The 19,848-nt window shown below is 41.1% G+C and overlaps 2 protein-coding genes across 4 annotated transcripts in view; one reads left to right on the top strand and one right to left on the bottom strand.

Annotated features, from left to right (window-relative positions):
- Positions 1-4,502, bottom strand: part of mapk8ip2 (mitogen-activated protein kinase 8 interacting protein 2) — a 42,676-nt gene extending 38,174 nt beyond the window's left edge. For 2 of the 3 annotated variants that reach the window (XM_060878256.1, XM_060878258.1), the window contains exon 1: positions 3,958-4,502. In XM_060878256.1, coding sequence (XP_060734239.1) covers positions 3,958-4,028 — 71 coding nt within the window. In that variant the 5' untranslated portion in view covers positions 4,029-4,502. The remainder of the gene's footprint in view (positions 1-3,957) is intronic. The other variant, XM_060878257.1, reaches the window with a different exon arrangement.
- A 3,031-nt stretch (positions 4,503-7,533) lies between these two features.
- On the top strand, positions 7,534-18,219 carry chkb (choline kinase beta). Its single transcript, XM_060878252.1, has 11 exons — positions 7,534-8,114; positions 9,083-9,191; positions 9,312-9,425; positions 10,103-10,236; positions 10,332-10,436; positions 14,311-14,369; positions 14,513-14,600; positions 14,984-15,092; positions 15,898-15,989; positions 16,161-16,242; positions 16,449-18,219. The coding sequence occupies exons 1-11, from the start codon at positions 7,858-7,860 to the stop codon at positions 16,503-16,505; spliced, it is 1,206 nt and encodes a 401-aa protein (XP_060734235.1). The 5' UTR covers positions 7,534-7,857; the 3' UTR covers positions 16,506-18,219.
- Positions 18,220-19,848: the final 1,629 nt, after the last annotated feature.

Genomic DNA, 19,848 nt, shown 5'->3' with positions numbered 1-19,848 from the left:
TGTCAGCAAAGAAAGAAACGAGGACAAAGAGCCACCAGTTCCACTAACCTTTGTGATATACAGTAATGATTTTGGTATGGTTTTGAATCATTTGTCATACTGTATTTACACACAAAATGTACACAAAATCAGAAAAAGACCCTTAAATAGAAAGGAAAGGTTTAATATATTAGGTATTGCTAGAAAGCTTTGAATGTGAATCCTATTCATGTGTTCCTGTCTGGAAACTGGAGCTTTGCATGTTCTCCTTACTGTATGTCCATTTGGGTTTCCTCTGTGACATCAAGTTTCCTATTAGCTCTAAAAAAAAACATTTCCAATAGATTGACAAGTCACTATAAATTGTCCCTTGCACGATGTGTTCTCATCTGACAGCCAGTTCCATTTGAAAGGCAATGGATTCTCTCTGACCCTGAACAGGACAAAGCTCTTACTGACGATGAACGAACAAATGAATGAATGAATGAATGAAAGTTTTTCTCCTCAAATTAATCCTGGATAATCTTTAACCTAGTACAATGCAGACAAACATAATTATTAATCATTAATCAAAAACACAAAAGTTTAAAGAGTGATGTTAAATGAAATGAAATGAACTTTTACATTCACAGATCAACAGATTTCTCATGACACACACGTCATTATGTCGGACTGATTATTGCACCACAAAGAGTTCATCATTTCATAAACTGTGTATACTGTATACTCCAAAATGATGTATTTTCATGAGTATGTTCTTGTTTACAGCAATACTAATCCATAGCAAGTCTAATTTAGAAAGGAAGCAGAAATAAATATCCTAACAAGATCATGTGTCATTTTTTACATATTACCTTTCATTAGAATGTACTGTTGAGTCTGTTGTATAGCGATTACAATATGGTTTAATACACCTTCATCAGATGAATATCTAGTCATCCCTCCATTTCAACCGTTTAAGGATTATGAGCTTCCGAATATCGACATCACTGCTTATGAGCCTCCGATCTTTCTCAATTTTCAATCCGTGGTTAAGAGAGCATTTACACACACACACACACACACACACACACACACACACACACACACACACACACACACACACACACACACACACACACACACACACACACACACACACACACACACCCGCTGTGCTATAGTATGGAGAACGGAATAAAGGGCAGGTCAATTGTAAATCTTCTGCACTAGTGATGCAAAGGTCATGATTTCAAATCCCAGGAGCCTTTAGGAAAGATTTTTAACCTTTGTGCTTAAATGGATTACTGCATCATTTCTACATTGTTATGGAAAAAACGTCAAATGAAAGAGGATCTGAGAAAGCCTGTGAGGAGTTACAGAAACTAATCCACCCGTCCACCGTGAAGGTTTAATTTAATCAGGCCATACAATCACCACAGCACTGATATACTCTTAAGCTGAGAAAAAAGAAATCTAGCTAGAAATCGTGGCCTTTTAGGACAGAAACAGGAATAAACCCAGAATCAGTAAATTATTAGCCAGGATCAAAAAGAAGAAAACTGAGAGCTGTACTTTATCACCTAGAACGAAATGCAATTTTATCCACATTGCTGTAGCATCACAGCACAGTGGAGTAATTTACATACCACTAAATACACAATGTAATTTTATTTACATATATTTTATTTTTTTATTGTTTAGTTTGTGTGACTATATCTGCTGATTACAGTACATTAGCATATATCTAAACATTTGTAATTACTACATTTGACAATATATTAACCTTTATTACATTCTTAACACACATTCTTCTCTGATCAGCTTGACGTTTTTTCCTACTTTTTCCTACTAACGTCCTCATGGTGTTACTGAGGCACCAGAGGGGTACGTTTTCTCTGTGGGGTCAAACATTTCTATGCATTACTTTTACCAACCAAAATATAAATCTTTGCCCATCTATACCGCCCATGTAACACATAAATCAAGAGTAATTTAATTATTTGTTATAGCAATAAGCATAGAATTTAAAATATGCTGATCTTCTTTAAGACAAAAATATGGGTTATGGATTGAGTCATTTTCTGTCCTTTGGCCCGATGGTCTTAGTTTTGCACACACTGCATTGGTGACACTTGAATCCCAAGCACTTATGAGGTAAATAAAATCTTATTGATTAATCCTTGGAATAAATATAGACATAATTACCTTATTCAAAGGCAATTTTCCTTATATTTTTTCTACTTATTACCGTTTATAAAAAAGATAAATAAAGCAAAGGTCTTTATTTAATTCTTGTTTTTTCCCCTTAAGATTTACCAAAAGTATTGAATAAATCTTTTACAAAAAAAAAAGGCTTTCTATTTCTAATCATCTCTCTTTCTCTCTCTCTCTCTCTCTCTCTCTCTCTCTCTCTCTCACACACACACACACACACACACACACAAACACTCCATTATAAGACTCATATCCTAAAGCATTAGAGACAGCACAGCAGTGCCCATTATTTCAGCTGTTTCAGCATTAAGCTTATGGAAAAGGAGGACGAAGCAAAGGATTTGTATTTTCATCATAACAACAGAAAGGGAAATCATATTTAGAGTTAATATACAGAGATAGAGATAGAGAGAAAGAGAGAGATGAGAAGAAGGAGAATAGAACAGACAAAAGAGAAAAAAACAAATGATTCAGAGAGATAGCGAGGTGGTGTGTTCCACCTGCCATCTTAACCCTCCATTTCTGTTATAGGGTGGTCTTCTCATCCATTACCTGCTTACTCAAGCTGCTGTAATCATTTTGTGATGCTCTGACTGGTCATGTGTCTGTTCTACCCTTTTATCTAAATGATTTTCCTCTAGAAGCTCAGGGTGAAAGCTATTGCGCATGCTGGGACAGAATTTAAATAGTTTTCAGATTCTTATATACTACAAGACTCACCACTTGCACACCACAATGTTTTTAGCTTTTTATCTAATTATAATTTATAAAATCTTACCCATGTATTTGGAATACAAGACAATTCATGCATCAGCCAACAGATTCAGAACAATTAGATTATCTTTGTATAAAAATTTCCTTCAACTCTCTTTTAATTGCTAAGAGACTTGAAGCAGTTAGCAGGAGAACAAGGTTGTGGTGCTGCATTAATATGGCTTTACCGGTGTATGTTTGTGTGTGAATATGTTTACAGGTATTAGATTTGGGGTTACTGTTTCCCTACTATTTATATTGCAAAACTGGCCGCTCCCAGTAGAAAAGGGATCTCGTATAGCACATGCTTTTGTATTATCTGCATTTGGATTCTGAGAATCTTGGATTCTCTCTACAAAATGTTTTAAGAGACAAGCGACAAGCAAAAAAGAACCACAATGCTGTTTTCATCTGCAGTTACACAAAATGTGACAAACATCCTATTCATTTATTCATAAAGCAGACAAATCGATAACTATGTGCAAGACTACATACCTAGATCCGTGGATGCCTGTGCACACTGTATTCAGCCGATATGTTTTAACAATGCAAAGGATAAACCCATGAACTAAGATACATTACAACATGACTATTATTCTGATTACACTCCTGGATACGAATTAAGTTACCATGTTTACAGTTTACATATTAGCCCAATAGGGCGTGGGCCTCCTTTCTCCTTATGGAAGAGGATCCTGCGCTATGGAAACAAATAATACTACAGTTCAGTCTCGTTTCCAGGAGAATTTCCTGTTCGTAAACAGACTCGGGTACATTATATTATTCCCAAACAATCAAGAGACCCAAGAACCAACAGACGCATCATCAAGGACGAGTGTATAGATGGACATCATCCCCATCACCATATTTGTTGTTGTTTTTTTTTAAAGTGGCGTATATATAGGAATACATAAAGGAATAAAAAAAAATCCTGTCGGATTTAAAGAAAAATAATATAAAAAATAAAAATAAAAAAAAATAAAAGCTGAGGAGGATGGATGAAAAGGATGCTGCGCTTTGCTTGCTTACCTGCAGCCCGGAGGAGAGAGGGAGTGGAAGGTGGAGAGGGAGAACATCTCGGCTCTGTCCGCCATCTTCATCCACTAAACGCGTCGGAGCGGTGACTGCGGAGGCGCGCGGCCCATCCACAGACGGCGGGGACGGAGGCAAATACACACCAAGCGTCGCTGTGTGTGTGTGTGTGTGTGTGTGTGTGTGTGTGTGTGTGTGTGTGTGTGTGTGTGCCTCTCCCTGTCTCTGGCCACACTGCAGATGCGATTACCGGGCCCGAACCTGATCTGATCCAAAACCCGAAAGAAGAATTACCAAATGAACCAAATAATTAAATAAACAAATAAAAATAGAGACCTAGTTGTGTGTAAAGAATAATCTCGGTCCTCTTTTCTAATCCAGCCATACACCTGCTACCTTACCCAAAATCTGCGGGATGCTGACGGGGAGCGCGCTTTGGGAAGATGGATTAATCTCGGTGAACAACACGGATGCGTGAGATCCGCACCGTGATGATGCTGTTGCTGTGCGTGGGTAGAGAGCGCGTGACGGTGTTCATAGGAAATCGCTGCAGATCAGGGAAGAACCCAGCAGCGTGCGCGCCCCCTGTCGATGCGCGTTCCCGCTTCCACAGCATCCTTTAAGAAATAATCACAGGCCTATAGGTCCTCCACGACCTTACCAGTGTTTTTCTCTAGCCTAATGTCATTAAAAACACTATGCACGCGTTAATTCATTGGATAATCCTTTCTCCTCTACGTATAGCTAGAATTATAACTGGATTTGTGTTTCAGGAGCCCGGAATGTGATGTGTAATGCAGTGCAAATGTTTGAGCTGAGAACAAGGTGTTTCATTCCAATGAACTCAAGGTCAATTACGCAATTACGCTCCTATAGGGCGACTTCCATCTTATTTAACAAATCCCACAGCACGTACATTACTGAAAAACCTCCTATGTATATAAAGAAAAATGTTCATATCATAGTCTGTTCTATATGACTGAAAACTATAAGACCGAAAACCATTTAAATGATATGTTAAATAATTCAGGAATTAATATTTTCATTTGTATTGTGTCTTCATTTTCGTGCTCAATAAAACATATAACATTAGGACACCTTTTTATTATAATAACCGACTACATTAGGCCATGCAATAGATTATAACATATTTAAATTCTAGCCTAAGAAGAATGCTATAATTAATTTAATTTCTTATATCATGTTGTGAGACACTGGCATGTACGGGATGTTGTGAGACACTGGCATGTACAGGGTGGAGTTACAGGACTCTTCCTACGCCCTGATACGGGTTCTCAGCAAATAAATAATAATAAATATAAAGGTACACCACAACCAATTATTAACTTATCCGTCAGAAGACAGACGGACATAGATAATACAAAGAGAAGGAAAAATAGGGAAAGAAAGAGAAACGTAAGGTAAATAAACAAAGGAAAATTGATGTAAAAGTACAAAAGTTTGAAGAATTGGTTGAAGAGTTGAAAGATTTGAATATGAGTGTTTAGAAGAAGACAACAAGGGATCAGACGCTGTACCTAGACAGCTGGAAGAAGATTCCAAAAGAAAAGAAGATTATAATGCATTATGTTTTTTTATGTTTTATTTTCAGACGTTCAAGAGAACTCTGAATTGCTTTTTTTTTTCTTATAATCATGTATTTATCCTGTATTAGAATTGATTAATATTGCTTATTTTGACTGTAAACTTAGATGAAAAGCTGTTTCCTGTAGTGAAAGCTTATGAAGCCTACTGTGTATTCGCTGGGAGTAATCTGCACATGAAGGGTTTTAACGCTTGCTGTCGAAAAACTTCAGTCATATATAATCACAACCTGACAGTTGCAGGAAGTTAACTGCAACCATATAACCATATATAGAATTGTTGACCTTGGGAATAGAAAAAAAGACATTAGTAGCACACAGAGTCGGCGACGAGATATGTTTGGGAGATGAGAAATGGTTGGGGGACGAGATGTTGGCCATCGAGAAGGCACAAAGGGAACCAAACCCGACAGCTAAATCCAACTGGCAACAGTAATGATACAGAATGTATAAAAGCCTGCCTTGAATTACATTGTGTGTGCATTCTAGTGTAGACAGCCTCAGTGCATGTTATACTCTGGGTGCATCATAGAACAAACGCAGGTTTACACTTGGAGAGTGTTTCTTGGTTTGTTATAATCTTTGCATCTTAATTATTTTTACTTATTCTAATACTGTTTGATTATTTGAAGGAGTTTTTAATTTCATTCATTCATTCATCTTCTACCGCTTATCCGAACAACCTCGGGTCACGGGGAGCCTGTGCCTATCTCAGGCGTCATCGGGCATCAAGGCAGGATACACCCTGGACGGAGTGCCAACCCATCACAGGGCACACACACTCACTCTCATTCACTCACGCAATCACACACTACGGACAATTTTCCAGAGATGCCAATCAACCTACCATGCATGTCTTTGGACCGGGGGAGGAAACCGGAGTACCCGGAGGAAACCCCCGAGGCACGGGGAGAACATGCAAACTCCACACACACAAGGTGGAGGCGGGAATCGAACCCCGACCCTGGAGGTGTGAGGCGAACGTGCTAACCACTAAGCCACCGTGCCCCGAGTTTTTAATTTGTAATTGTCTTTTTATTTTACATATATTACACACATCTATCTGTATTACACTACTTTTAATAAAAACAAGGCCTCCCATTGTGAGGATCCTGAAAAGACAAAAGGGTCTAAGTCTGCCTCCTTCATTTAAATAATCAAACAATAGATTAGGTAGAAGAACTTGAAGAGGATCCTTTGTTAGAAGACAGAGGGGACTTCGAAGGACACCTGCGTGCAAAGTAAGACCAACTTTGATAGTTGATCTTGTGTTTTCAACACTAAACCGTGCAAACTAGGACACATCCTTTAGTGGGAGAGCAGAATGGTTTCTTTTACGCAATCCGAAAACATGTGTCACTAAGGGACACGTACGTCAGTATAATTACATCAATCAGTAACAACAATAACAGTAAAAAAATAAATACATTTGGTGTTCATGAATTCACTAAATGTATTCCTTTAAACTATTAAAATAATGTTTGTATAGTAAACAAATGGTGACAGCTTTAATTTTTACATTTTTTTAATTTTAATAGTAATTTGTAATTGTAATTTTTTTAATTTTAATTTTAATTTTTAATTTTTAATTTTTAATTTAAATTTTTAATAAATATGCAAATTAGAAATAATTGTTTATTATTCACACATGAACTACCTTGTAAGTACTATCCCTGTACATAAACACTATAAGCTGTTGTCTTAAAATAAAGGGGCGGTCCCAGTTCCATCAGACATCCAATCAGTTAACAATGTCATCAGGCGTGTCGACGTATGAGCGATTCGATTGGACAAAACTCTTGTCAGTATTCTAGAGCTACTAGCTAAGAGCCGGAGAAACCGTTGTCCAAGGCTGTAACCCGAATCGCTTCCTGTTCGACTTATACACTACACTACAACGAGTGTAGAAGACTCTAGTCCGTGCCCTATATAGGGGACCTATTTAGGGTGCGAGGAAACGATTGGGACTGAACCAAATGCGGAAGTGAGTACAACGTTGCGGTGGACAGGTGTTAGTTAGATTTCCTTGTATGTGACGGCCTGTGGTTAGAAAGTGTGTGTTTATGATTTGGTTATTTGAAGACGTTTATTAATTCGGTGTGTTGTTCTTAGTATAAATGTTGTAAACGCGTGACGTACCGGTTAATACACGGGATCATTATCTGGCACATGGGAACCATAGCAACTGGATTGTGGTGAACTTTGTGTCACTACGTGGAGCTCTTTAATAACTAGGTGACCCTGGGAGTCATTTTGCTCTGATTAACGGTGTCTGGATTGAGTTGTGACCATCATGCAGGCCGGACAATGCGCAGGAGATGGAGCTTTACACAAACCCCATGTGAACGGGCGGGTGGAAAATCCGGCGATCAGAGAGCTGCTGCTGGACGGGAACGGGGACGAAGACTCCGAGGCGGAATCGTACCAGGATGGAAGGACCGAGGAAGTCGACCGAGAAACGAGGAGCAGAGCTTTCACATGGTGTCAGAGCTTTCTCTCCGGGGCGTGGAAGACCATCAGTCAGGAGGATTTTGAGATCAGCATCGTGAGGTGCATAAAAAAGTCGAGAATATTGTAGTATAGTGTGCTATGAATAGCAATAGATGTATTTTATTATTATTATTATTATTATTATTATTATTATTATTATTATTATTATTATTATAGTGCAGCCTGGTGGACATAGGATTCGAACTCACAACCTTATGATTGCTAGTCCAGCACCTTAAACTCTATTATTATAGTTCAGCCTGGTGGACGTAGGATTCGAACTCACAACCTTATGATTACTAGTCCAGCACCTTAAACTCTATTATTATAGTTCAGCCTGGTGGACGTAGGATTCGAACTCACAACCTTATGATTACTAGTCCAGCACCTTAAACACTATTGTTATAGTACAGCCTGGTAAATGTGGGATTTGAACTCACAACCTTATGATTGCTAGTCCAGCACCTTAAACACTGGTGCAGAGCCAAGGCAAAAGCCAGGGCAAAAGGGACTGACTGGAGGAGGGAAATAAGAAGGAAATATTCTGGGGTTTTATAAAAATATATATATATGTTTATTCAACTATTATTTAATTTAATTGCAATTATTATATTATAACTACAATCGTTATTATATAAATGCTATCACTATAGAGCTCTTCACTTATTACAAAGGTTATAACATGAAAAATGTTAGAATAAATTGTTAGAAAAAAGAAAAAGTGTGCCACTCGAAATGGTGCCATCTTGTTTCACCACCTAGATGATAGATGGGGGTCAGATGCACTGCCAACTAGGCTGTAGGCGTGTGATGGAGTGAACTTTGTGCATCCTTATACATCACTTATTTGTAATGTAGAGTCTGTGACGTGCATCCAGGAGATCTGGAGACCTGATTATTGTTTATTATTTTTATTAAAGTGTGTGCCGAATGTGGCACAATGGCTGCTCTATATGCTTGTTTCAGGGACTTTATCATATGTACTAGTGAAATGCATGACTCACTCCGGTGTGTTTGTATGTTGGCAGTGGTGGACTCAGCAACCTGCTCTACAAGTGCGGCTTACCTGATCATGTGAAGCCCGTTGGGGCTGAACCTTCATGTGTGCTGCTGCGCATTTATGGGGCCATTTTACAGGTGAATCCCCCTGCTTCCTTACACACAATGTTGCTTGCATGAAAGATTTTTGTGAAGTAAAGTAAATGCTGTCAGTTATATAGATGTGTGTGTTTGTGTGTGTGTGCGTGCACGTGTTAGGGAGTGGACTCCTTGGTGTCTGAGAGTGTGATGTTTGCCATTCTAGCAGAGCGAGAGTTGGGTCCTCATCTCTATGGCATCTTCCCAGAGGGACGTTTAGAAGAGTATCTTCCCGTGAGTCTTGGTTTCACACAAACCACAAGGATATTTGGATACAGTGAATATATTCAGTTGGCTTAAACTAACTATCTAAATCTATACATTGTTTTATATTCTCCATGTTGGATATTTTTTCACCTAACAGTGTGACTTCACTCATTCACTGGGATTTCAAATTTAACTCTAGGAAAACTTACTTTTGAATTTTCTTCCCTTTTCTTGTTGGTAGCTTAACAGTATGTGCTAGCAATTAGTAGCATTGGAAAACTGGCTTTTAGTTGATTCACAGCAACAGGTTATAGGGTGTTTAACAAGTGTTTTGACATGTATGTTTTTACATAAACATGGCTGTGTAGCTAAGATCTGTAAGAGCAACCAGCCCCTGGAGGTATTCTGAGATACTGTGTTTAAATACAGTCCTAGTGCTACACAAGTAATCCAGCTAATCAAGGCTTAGAGTAAGATCCGAAGGGGCTTCATCTCCACAAATTGATTTGACTATCACTGACACAAACACAGTGATAAGAATGACATGTCCCAGTTAAACTGAATTTGTATTAGACATTTAAAGAACTATCAGGACACTTTAAAGCCCCTGAGACAAGTAGAAGCTGCCCTGACTTACCACTACTTACTATTAAAGTGTTTTGAATTTAAATGAATGTTAACTCTGGTGTCTTTCTGTGGTCTAGAGTATGCGTCTGTGCACAGAGCAACTCCAACACCCAGAGGTCTCGGCTGAAATAGCGAGTAAGATGGCCCGTTTCCATCGTATGGTCATGCCCTTCAATAAGGAGCCCAAATGGCTGTTTGTAACCATGGAGAGGTAAAAGCTGCTTTCAAATCTCACACGATTGTCCAGTGACCTTCACACTGATAAGATTTTAAAAAAGATCTGGTTCCTCTCGTGCACTTGTTCAGGTACATGAAGCAAATCAGCAATATCACATTTGTACGAGAAGCACACATCAAGAAGTTCAAGAAGCTGATGAAGTACGATCTTCCGGCTGAGCTGGCCAATCTGAGGTGAGAGGAAAGGAGGGAGAAACTCCAAACAAATAAAGAGATAAATAAAGTGAATGTTTGGGATGAAAGTGTGTGATATGAGAGTTATGCAGGCAAACCAGTCAATGAAGTAAATAAATTTGCTAGGTATAATTTATGCATTGGTTTGCCGAATATTATGTGTGTAATTGTGTGTGACAAATTAGGCCATGTGAACGGATTACTCTGTGATCTTATCAGGCTAACTAAATGTAATACCAGTTCAAGGTCTCTGTGTGTGGTGGAGGTCAGCGTGTGTGTATGTGACCGGAGTGTGTGTGTGTGTGTGTGTGTGTGTGACCGGAGTGTGTGTGTGTGTGTGTGACCGGAGTGTGTGTGTGTGTGTGTGACCGGAGTGTGTGTGTGTGTGACCGGAGTGTGTGTGTGTGTGTGTGACCGGAGTGTGTGTGTGTGTGTGACCGGAGTGTGTGTGTGTGTGTGACCGGAGTGTGTGTGTGTGTGTGACCGGAGTGTGTGTGTGTGTGTGTGACCGGAGTGTGTGTGTGTGTGACCGGAGTGTGTGTGTGTGTGTGTGTGTGTGTGACCGGAGTGTGTGTGTGTGTGTGTGTGTGTGACCGGAGTGTGTGTGTGTGTGTGTGTGACCGGAGTGTGTGTGTGTGTGTGTGTGACCGGAGTGTGTGTGTGTGTGTGTGACCGGAGTGTGTGTGTGTGTGTGTGACCGGAGTGTGTGTGTGTGTGTGTGTGAGACCGGAGTGTGTGTGTGTGTGTGTGAGACCGGAGTGTGTGTGTGTGTGTGTGTGTGACCGGAGTGTGTGTGTGTGTGTGTGTGTGACCGGAGTGTGTGTGTGTGTGTGACCGGAGTGTGTGTGTGTGTGTGACCGGAGTGTGTGTGTGTGTGTGACCGGAGTGTGTGTTTGTGTGTGACCGGAGTGTGTGTGTGTGTGTGACCTGAGTGTGTGTGTGTGTGTGTGAGACCGGAGTGTGTGTGTGTGTGTGTGAGACCGGAGTGTGTGTGTGTGTGTGTGAGACCGGAGTGTGTGTGTGTGTGTGTGAGACCGGAGTGTGTGTGTGTGTGTGTGTGTGAGACCGGAGTGTGTGTGTGTGTGAGACCGGAGTGTGTGTGTGTGTGTGTGTGTGTGTGTGTGTGTGACCGGAGTGTGTGTGTGTGACCGGAGTGTGTGTGTGTGACCGGAGTGTGTGTGTGTGTGACCGGAGTGTGTGTGTGTGTGACCGGAGTGTGTGTGTGTGTGACCGGAGTGTGTGTGTGTGACCGGAGTGTGTGTGTGTGTGACCGGAGTGTGTGTGTGTGTGACCGGAGTGTGTGTGTGTGTGACCGGAGTGTGGTGTGGTGGTGACCGGAGGTGTGTGTGTGTGGACCGAGTGGTGTGTGTGTGTGACCGGAGTGTGTGTGTGTGTGACCGGAGGTGTGTGTGTGACCGGAGTGTGTGTGTGTGGTGACCGGAGTGTGTGTGTGTGTGTGTGACCTGAGTGTGTGTGTGTGTGGTGACCGGAGTGTGTGTGTGTGTGACCGGACGTGTGTGTTGTGTGTGACCGGATTGTGTGGTGTGTGGTGTGTGTGTGACCGGAGTTGTGTGTTGTGTGTGTGACCAGTGGTGTGTGTGTGTGTGTGACCGGAGTGTGTGTGTGTTGTGTGTACACGGAGTGTGTGGGTGGGTGTGTGTGACCGGATGTGGTGTGTGTGTGTGTGACCGACGTGTGTGTGTGTTGTGTGTGTGTGACCGGAGGTGGTGTGTGTGTGTGTGTTACCGGAGTGTGTGTGTGATGTGTCGAAGGAGTGTGTGTGTGTGTGTGACCGGAGTGTGTGTGTGTGTGTGACCTCGGAGTGTGTGTGTGAGTGTGTGTGACCGGAGTGTGTGTGTGTGTGTGTGTGACCGGAGTGTGTGGTGTGAGTGTGTTACCGGAGTTGAGTGTGTGTGTGTGAGAGTGTGTGTGTGTGTGCACCGAGTTGTGTGTGTTGTGGGGTGACAGTGTGTGTGTGTGTTGTGGACCGAGTGTGGTGTGTGTGTGACCATTGGTTGAGTTGTGTGTTTGTGTGTGACCGGAGTGTGTGTGTGTGTGTACCGTGATGTGTGTGTGTGTTGTGAACCGAGTGTGTGTGTGTGTGTGTGGTGTACCGGAGGTGTGTGTGTGTGTGCCGGGAGTGTGTGTGTGTGGGTGTCCGGAGTGTGTGTGTGTGTGTGACCGGAGTGTGTGTGTGTGTGTGACCGGAGTGTGTGTGTGTGTGTGTGTGACCGGAGTGTGTGTGTGTGTGACCGGAGTGTGTGTGTGACCGGAGTGTGTGTGTGTGTGACCGGAGTGTGTGTGTGTGTGACCGGAGTGTGTGTGTGTGTGTGACCGGAGTGTGTGTGTGTGTGACCGGAGTGTGTGTGTGTGTGACCGGAGTGTGTGTGTGTGTGTGACCGGAGTGTGTGTGTGTGACCGGAGTGTGTGTGTGTGTGACCGGAGTGTGTGTGTGTGTTTGTGTGTGACCGGAGTGTGTGTGTGTGTGTGTGTGTGTGTGAGTGACCGGAGTGTGTGTGTGTGTGTGTGTGTGTGACCGGAGTGTGTGTGTGTGTGTGTGTGTGTGACCGGAGTGTGTGTGTGTGTGTGACCGGAGTGTGTGTGTGACCGGAGTGTGTGTGTGTGTGTGTGTGTGTGACCGGAGTGTGTGTGTGTGTGTGACCGGAGTGTGTGTGTGTGTGTGACCGGAGTGTGTGTGTGTGTGTGACCGGAGTGTGTGTGTGTGTGTGACCGGAGTGTGTGTGTGTGTGACCGGAGTGTGTGTGTGTGTGTGACCGGAGTGTGTGTGTGTGTGTGTGAGACCGGAGTGTGTGTGTGTGTGTGTGAGACCGGAGTGTGTGTGTGTGTGTGTGAGACCGGAGTGTGTGTGTGTGTGAGACCGGAGTGTGTGTGTGTGTGTGTGTGTGTGTGACCAGAGTGTGTGTGTGTGACCGGAGTGTGTGTGTGTGACCGGAGTGTGTGTGTGTGACCGGAGTGTGTGTGTGTGACCGGAGTGTGTGTGTGTGTGACCGGAGTGTGTGTGTGTGTGACCGGAGTGTGTGTGTGTGTGACCGGAGTGTGTGTGTGTGTGACCGGAGTGTGTGTGTGTGTGTGACCGGAGTGTGTGTGTGTGTGACCGGAGTGTGTGTGTGTGTGACCGGAGTGTGTGTGTGTGTGTGACCGGAGTGTGTGTGTGTGTGTGACCGGAGTGTGTGTGTGTGTGTGACCGGAGTGTGTGTGTGTGTGTGACCGGAGTGTGTGTGTGTGTGTGTGACCGGAGTGTGTGTGTGTGTGTGTGTGTGACCGGAGTGTGTGTGTGTGTGTGTGTGTGACCGGAGTGTGTGTGTGTGTGTGTGTGTGTGTGTGTGTGACCGGAGTGTGTGTGTGTGTGTGTGTGTGACCGGAGTGTGTGTGTGTGTGTGTGTGACCGGAGTGTGTGTGTGTGTGTGACCGGAGTGTATGTGTGTGTGACCGGAGTGTATGTGTGTGTGACCGGAGTGTGTGTGTGTGTGTGTGTGACCGGAGTGTGTGTGTGTGTGACCGGAGTGTGTGTGTGTGTGACCGGAGTGTGTGTGTGTGTGTGACCGGAGTGTGTGTGTGTGTGTGTGTGACCGGAGTGTGTGTGTGACCGGAGTGTGTGTGTGTGACCGGAGTGGGTGTGTGTGTGTGAGACTGTAGTGTGTGTCAGTGAGCGAGTGTGTGAGAGAGAATGCGTATTCAATAAGCGATTTTCAATCCAACCAGTGCAAAGCTGTAGAACTTAAACATGGTCCCATGCACATTGGACATTATTTCCTCCTTTGATACTGTAAACTCTTCTTTTCTTACCAAACTGAATGTGTGTATATGTGAAAAAATGGTCCTGTAACACTTCAGTGTGTTTTTTTAATCATAGAGCACTGCTGGCAGAGACTCCTTCACCTGTGGTCTTCTGTCACAATGATGTGCAAGAAGGTGAGCCTATCCCCCCCCCCCCCCCCCCGTCTCTCTCTGTCTCTGTGTCTGTTACATACAAGCACAACAATATCTGCAGTATCTTATCACGTGCAATGTTTATGAAGCTATTAAACAATTTATTAACCTTTTCACTGCGTTAGGAAACATCCTGCTGTTGGATGGTCGAGATCAGGATTCCTCCGATAAGCTGATGCTTATCGACTTTGAGTACAGCAGCTATAATTACAGGTGAACCTGATAAGAAAAGTCCACTTCATTGTTGCACGCAACACGTCACCACTGTACTATTAAAATGATTGCATCGCATAAGTATTCACCCTCCTTGAACCTTTCTACAGTTTGCAGTATTACAACTTCTCCATAATAGTGTGTGAGGTTGTATAGATATTTATTATTATTTGTATAGCTATCAAAACAAATTCTGAACATATCTCTGGCATAAAAGTGGTCTTCAAAACTGAGTGACTGGGATGAGAGAGCGTTAGTCAGAGTAGCAACCAGAAAAGTCCAACAGGGTGTGAATAATTCTGCAAAGATCTGCGTATTATTTTAATAACGATCCGTTTTAACCTGTTGTCTCCTGCTCTGATCATGTGTGTTGTTGCATGCAGGGGCTTTGACTTCGGGAATCATTTCTGTGAATGGGTGTATGACTACACGTACGATAAGTGGCCTTTTTATAAAGCAAACCTGGACAACTATCCAAGCCGAGAACAGCAGGTGAGACTCTGCTCCCTTTTTATGCATTTTTACTGACATCTTTAACATCTCAAACATCTCATGGAGTTATAGAGTATAGAGCTACATGTCACTCTGCTCAAAGCAATTTATTTATTTTTTAACTCTTTCTATAATTTGCCGGGAATCTCCTTGCATCCCATAATCTGTTTTAATGTCAATTCAGGTTTCCTAGATCTAATTATAAATATGTTTCTTCATACATTTTAACGCCTCATCATTTTTTATTAAGGTTTCTTTCTTAATTAAAAAAAACATCTTGTCTATCACCGATGTGGCAGAATAAGCAAATATTTCCTATTTAGCTGTCAAAATGTGCGTTGAACGCTTAATGACACCAGATATAGGAAACGGCAATCACACCGTAATCGTTCTTTTCACATTATTAATTAATTATTTATACGTTTATTCATTGCATATAAAAAATATTATTCAAAAAAAATATATGCATTAAATAAAATATGCATTCAAAAAAAAAAAATATTAGCACGTATCTTAAATGCAGTTTTGTTGCTTAAAATGTAATATAGAGCACAACATTCAAAACAATGTTGGAATTGTTAAGTAACATCTAAGTTTGAAATATTACGTGAAGACGAGAATAATTCTAATGATGTTTTAGAGGATTTTAGTGGATCACGCTGGATTTATTTTTCATTAGAAATGTTTGCTAATGTTAGACAGGTTAGATTGCTGCAGAATATTTAATGTGATGCATTTTAAAATCGATTTTCTCCATCACTTCTCGGCACTCCTCTCACCGTACCCTTTCCGGTTTTCCTTTCAGCTGCACTTCTTTAGAAACTATTTGTCCGACGGTGAAGACTCTGCGCGTGAAGACCAAGCCGAACTTGAACAGATGATAGTGGAAGCAAACAGGTAGGATTCAGATTTTTTTTTTTTTTAGGTGAGGTAAACCATTTCTTGTTTGAAAGCTGGAGGTCTAATCATCTGTTTTACTGATCGAGGACAGAGAAGCTTACGTTCTTACACAGTTATTAAGGATATCCCTATTAATCCCATTACAATCTGTATTTATCTCTCGCACAGGTTTGCCCTTGCCTCTCATTTCTTCTGGGGCCTGTGGTCCATTATTCAAGCTAGGATTTCCAAGATTGAATTTGGATACATGGTGAGTATTCAGAATTAGCTAGTTAAAGAACTTCTATTTATAAATTGTGTTTATTCGATTCCGACATTTTGTCCAAGGTACTTGTTTAGATGAGATTTTCTCTATATGCAGAGTTTATTTTGTGGGTTTTGTTTTTACTTGGTATGTTATAAAGAATAAAGAACATCTTTTAACTCTCTCTGTATGTATCTTTTTTTAATTTTCAGGATTATGCCCAACACCGGTTTGATTCATATTTCAAGCAGAAAAAGCTCTTTGCCTAATCAACTGTTGGAGAAACTTTGAGTGGATCAGACCATCAGATCAGCACATCTTTCATTAATTTTCCCTCTGTTTTTTTTTAATATTTAACTGTATAAAATTGTGAACCTACTTTGAACTGTTCCAGTGGTGAACAATGAGCAATTATTTCTTACTTCATTATTTCCTCCACATTTTTAACTGTAACTTTTTTTTATTTTCTTTCTAATGGTCTTTCTTGGAGCACCGTATTCCAGTCATACAGCAACAAGCGCAGAAATGGCATATCTCCTTTTATCTAATCTAAGCACATATTTATGCAGTACGTATTCATCTATTTTTTGCAGTTTGTTTATGATGCGAGTGAGTTAAGGTGAGTTAAGGTGAGTTAAGGTGAGTGGAGTGAGGGAGTGCATTCATTCATTCTGTGTGTACCTGCACAATTCAGTGTGTCCTAGGTATCCATGCTAACTTACATCACATGTTATTTCACACAATACTGTAAGCTTTGCTCAATTCCTGTTTTTCTCTTTGAGCATTAAGAAGCACAGTTAGTGCACCGATGTGCAGTCTGAGATAAATGCACACATTTTAGTCAGCATGTTCATACATGCATGCGTTTAACTGGATACATTTTAGTTTTATCCAGTAGACCAAACAAAAAATCAGTTGAATTGAGGAAATCCTTGGCTTTTTTTTTTTGCTTTAAGTGACTGACGAAAGCTTTAATAAGGAATTTGCAGGAAGTCACAGGAGCAGGTAAGTGAATTTTACACTCGTACAGGAGTTAGTGGTCAGTTAGATATGAAACATATAGGACAAAGGTAGGATATTTTTACTAACATATAAGCGTGTGCTGTGTTGTGGGTTACTTACACAACATATTCGTGCTTTCACCTTCAGTAGCTGCTCTATCCTGGTCACTGTAACTGTAAATGATTTAAAATGACTGAATGACTTAAATTTTATTTTTGTATGGAAATATCATGGGCGAGTACAAATGAAATAATTACTGCAGAAGCAATCTGGTTTGGGAAGTTTCCACACTTTTATAGCAAACCACTGAACTTTACTGTGTTTGTAGGGGATTTGAGCATTTTTTATGCTATAACAAACTGGTTATTACGACAGTCTTTAACTGTTCTTAATTATGGTATTAAGGTACACTCGGTTCGACGCCTGCAGGTTAGTATATCCCATCTGGCTGCTTGTGTGTTTGTACCACAATTGTAATTTGAACATAAAATGTTGAAGTCATGTATTCTAGAAATTTCTTTCATTTGGCTAAATGGCCAGTCTGCTTGCACTGTATTTATTTACAGCATGCTTTATTGCAGCTTGCCGAGCTCATTGTTTGGATCTTGTTTAGATAGATTCTTATTTATAATGTCTGTTGCTGTATGTTGTTTTTACCTTTTTTGTTTGGTTTTTAATTATTTATTGACCGCTATAAGCCATCCAAAGCAGATCAGTACCGAAGTTACGCCAAATCTAAAATCTGTAAACAAGAAATCTTTCAATGGAGGTTGATGCAGACTTATATGTATTAGTTTACTTTGGGAGAAAATTTCCATCATAACAGCTATAATGATTTTAATCCCAGAACTGGGTCCAATTTATGTTCATAAACATAGCACACAAATCTGTATACACTTATGTGCTTTTTTTTTTTTTTGCCTTCATAGGATACAGCAGCCATTAAACCTCTTGCTACAAATAAAAATATTGGAAATCTAACTGATGTGTAAATGTCATTTATACTGTATGTTCATTAACTTAGTTTAAAATCAGTTCAATTCATGTTTTTAATTTTATTAATATACTATAACCAAAGGAAAAGGATGGCCATTCCAAAAATCTTCCCAAAGGTCCCTAAACTATGGAGCTGCTTAAAATTCAAAATCTATTTTTCCAGTTATTATTTTCTAGACAATAATATGTACATTGTAAGGAATTTTCTTCTGTCGCCTGGACAGGGTACAGTAACTAAATTCAGCCGTCTCGACCTCTGCTCGGTTTCTGGTTCCCGGCGAGTACTCAGGGTAGTCTCAATGAAACACGCCAGTCAGTCTTTCAAAGAGAAGTCCCAACTTTATTATGTCAAACATGAATATATATAGTAGTACAAAAAAAGGAAGGTAAAGAAGATACCTTGACCGTTATCATGAAGCAGGAACCCTCCCAGCTTCAGTATCATGTTTTTTTATAACTTCTTTCATAGCAGATGTGCTAAGGAGAGGAGGTTATGCTAAGGTCAAGGTATGTGTGTGTGTGTGTGTGTGTGTTTGTGTGTATGAGAGAGAGAGAGTATGTATGTGTGTATGTGAGTACTGTATGTGTAAGAAAAGAACATTGTGCTTTGTACAGAAAGTCTGCTACATTATCAGAAAAGTATTTGATACAATTATTCTCACAATTCCCCTCTTTTATCCATGATAAACTCATAATGGATGAACAACTCGTACCTATCTTTCTCTGGAAGCCGGGCTAAACGAGTAATCACTGCATTCCTGGCCTAGGCCAGACCCTCAGTCACTTCTCAGATACTAGATACATACATCGCCTATCTACCTTGCATAGGATTAGGATAATAATCTGGTGCTCTGGGGACAGGTTGATACCCAGAAATCATACAGTGTAACATTGATTGAAGACTTTGAAGAATACCACGGAGAATACCACAGAGAATACCACTTTGAAGGCCATGGAGACACTGTAAAACTAAAATACAGAGTACAGGAATCAAAATAGAGGGCCCATTAGTAGGTTCGCGGACTGTCCAGTTAGCAAACTGCCAGAAGGTGTTGTCGTGAGGATGCGCTTTGACGGGTAACCCTGTCCCAAGACAGGTGATCAAGGACAGGAGGATGACCACCATACTTGTCACTGGTTGTGTGTCCTGTGCTCAATGGGAGGTTATTGTTCAGTTCTCTTTCCCGGCACCTTCTACGGCGTGGATGATGTCCGAAGAGCCAGGGGTTCAGAGGCACCTTCTAGAAAACTCATGGAGAGGTTAGAGGGCTGTATCTCTGTAACATAAACAAAATGGTGACACACAGAGAATACATTCACAGCAGAATCAACTCCAGGAGGACATCTCTTAACTCTGGTAGCATGGATCCACTGTGGAAAAAGATCCGGTAATACACCCCGTGCGCGTAGTCGCGACTATTTCCGCTGGCCCATTCTATTTACTTTCGCCCAATGATTTAGGTTTTAATGATTTAATTAAGACCATATCACCCACTTGGAAGGGATGGGTCGGTGCCTGTTCATAGTGTTTTGACAAAGTGTTAATCAGGGCAGTGGAATACGCAGCGATGTGCACATCCAGACTAGTTCTACCTATAGCTGGCTTCCAAAAAT

Source organism: Tachysurus vachellii, chromosome 9, assembly GCF_030014155.1.
Source record: "Tachysurus vachellii isolate PV-2020 chromosome 9, HZAU_Pvac_v1, whole genome shotgun sequence".
Lineage (NCBI taxonomy): Eukaryota > Metazoa > Chordata > Actinopteri > Siluriformes > Bagridae > Tachysurus > Tachysurus vachellii.
Note: the sequence above shows the minus strand (reverse complement) of the source record. Positions and strands in the feature narration are given on the sequence as shown.

Excerpts from the sequence above, each read along its gene's own strand:
- chkb (XM_060878252.1), top strand. The coding sequence starts at position 7,858 with ATGCAGGCCGGACAATGCGCAGGAGATGGAGCTTTACACAAACCCCAT. Across the intron at positions 8,115-9,082 it reads TTTGAGATCAGCATCGTGAG|TGGTGGACTCAGCAACCTGC; the intron begins GTGCATAAAAAA and ends GTATGTTGGCAG. Across the intron at positions 9,192-9,311 it reads TTTATGGGGCCATTTTACAG|GGAGTGGACTCCTTGGTGTC; the intron begins GTGAATCCCCCT and ends TGCACGTGTTAG.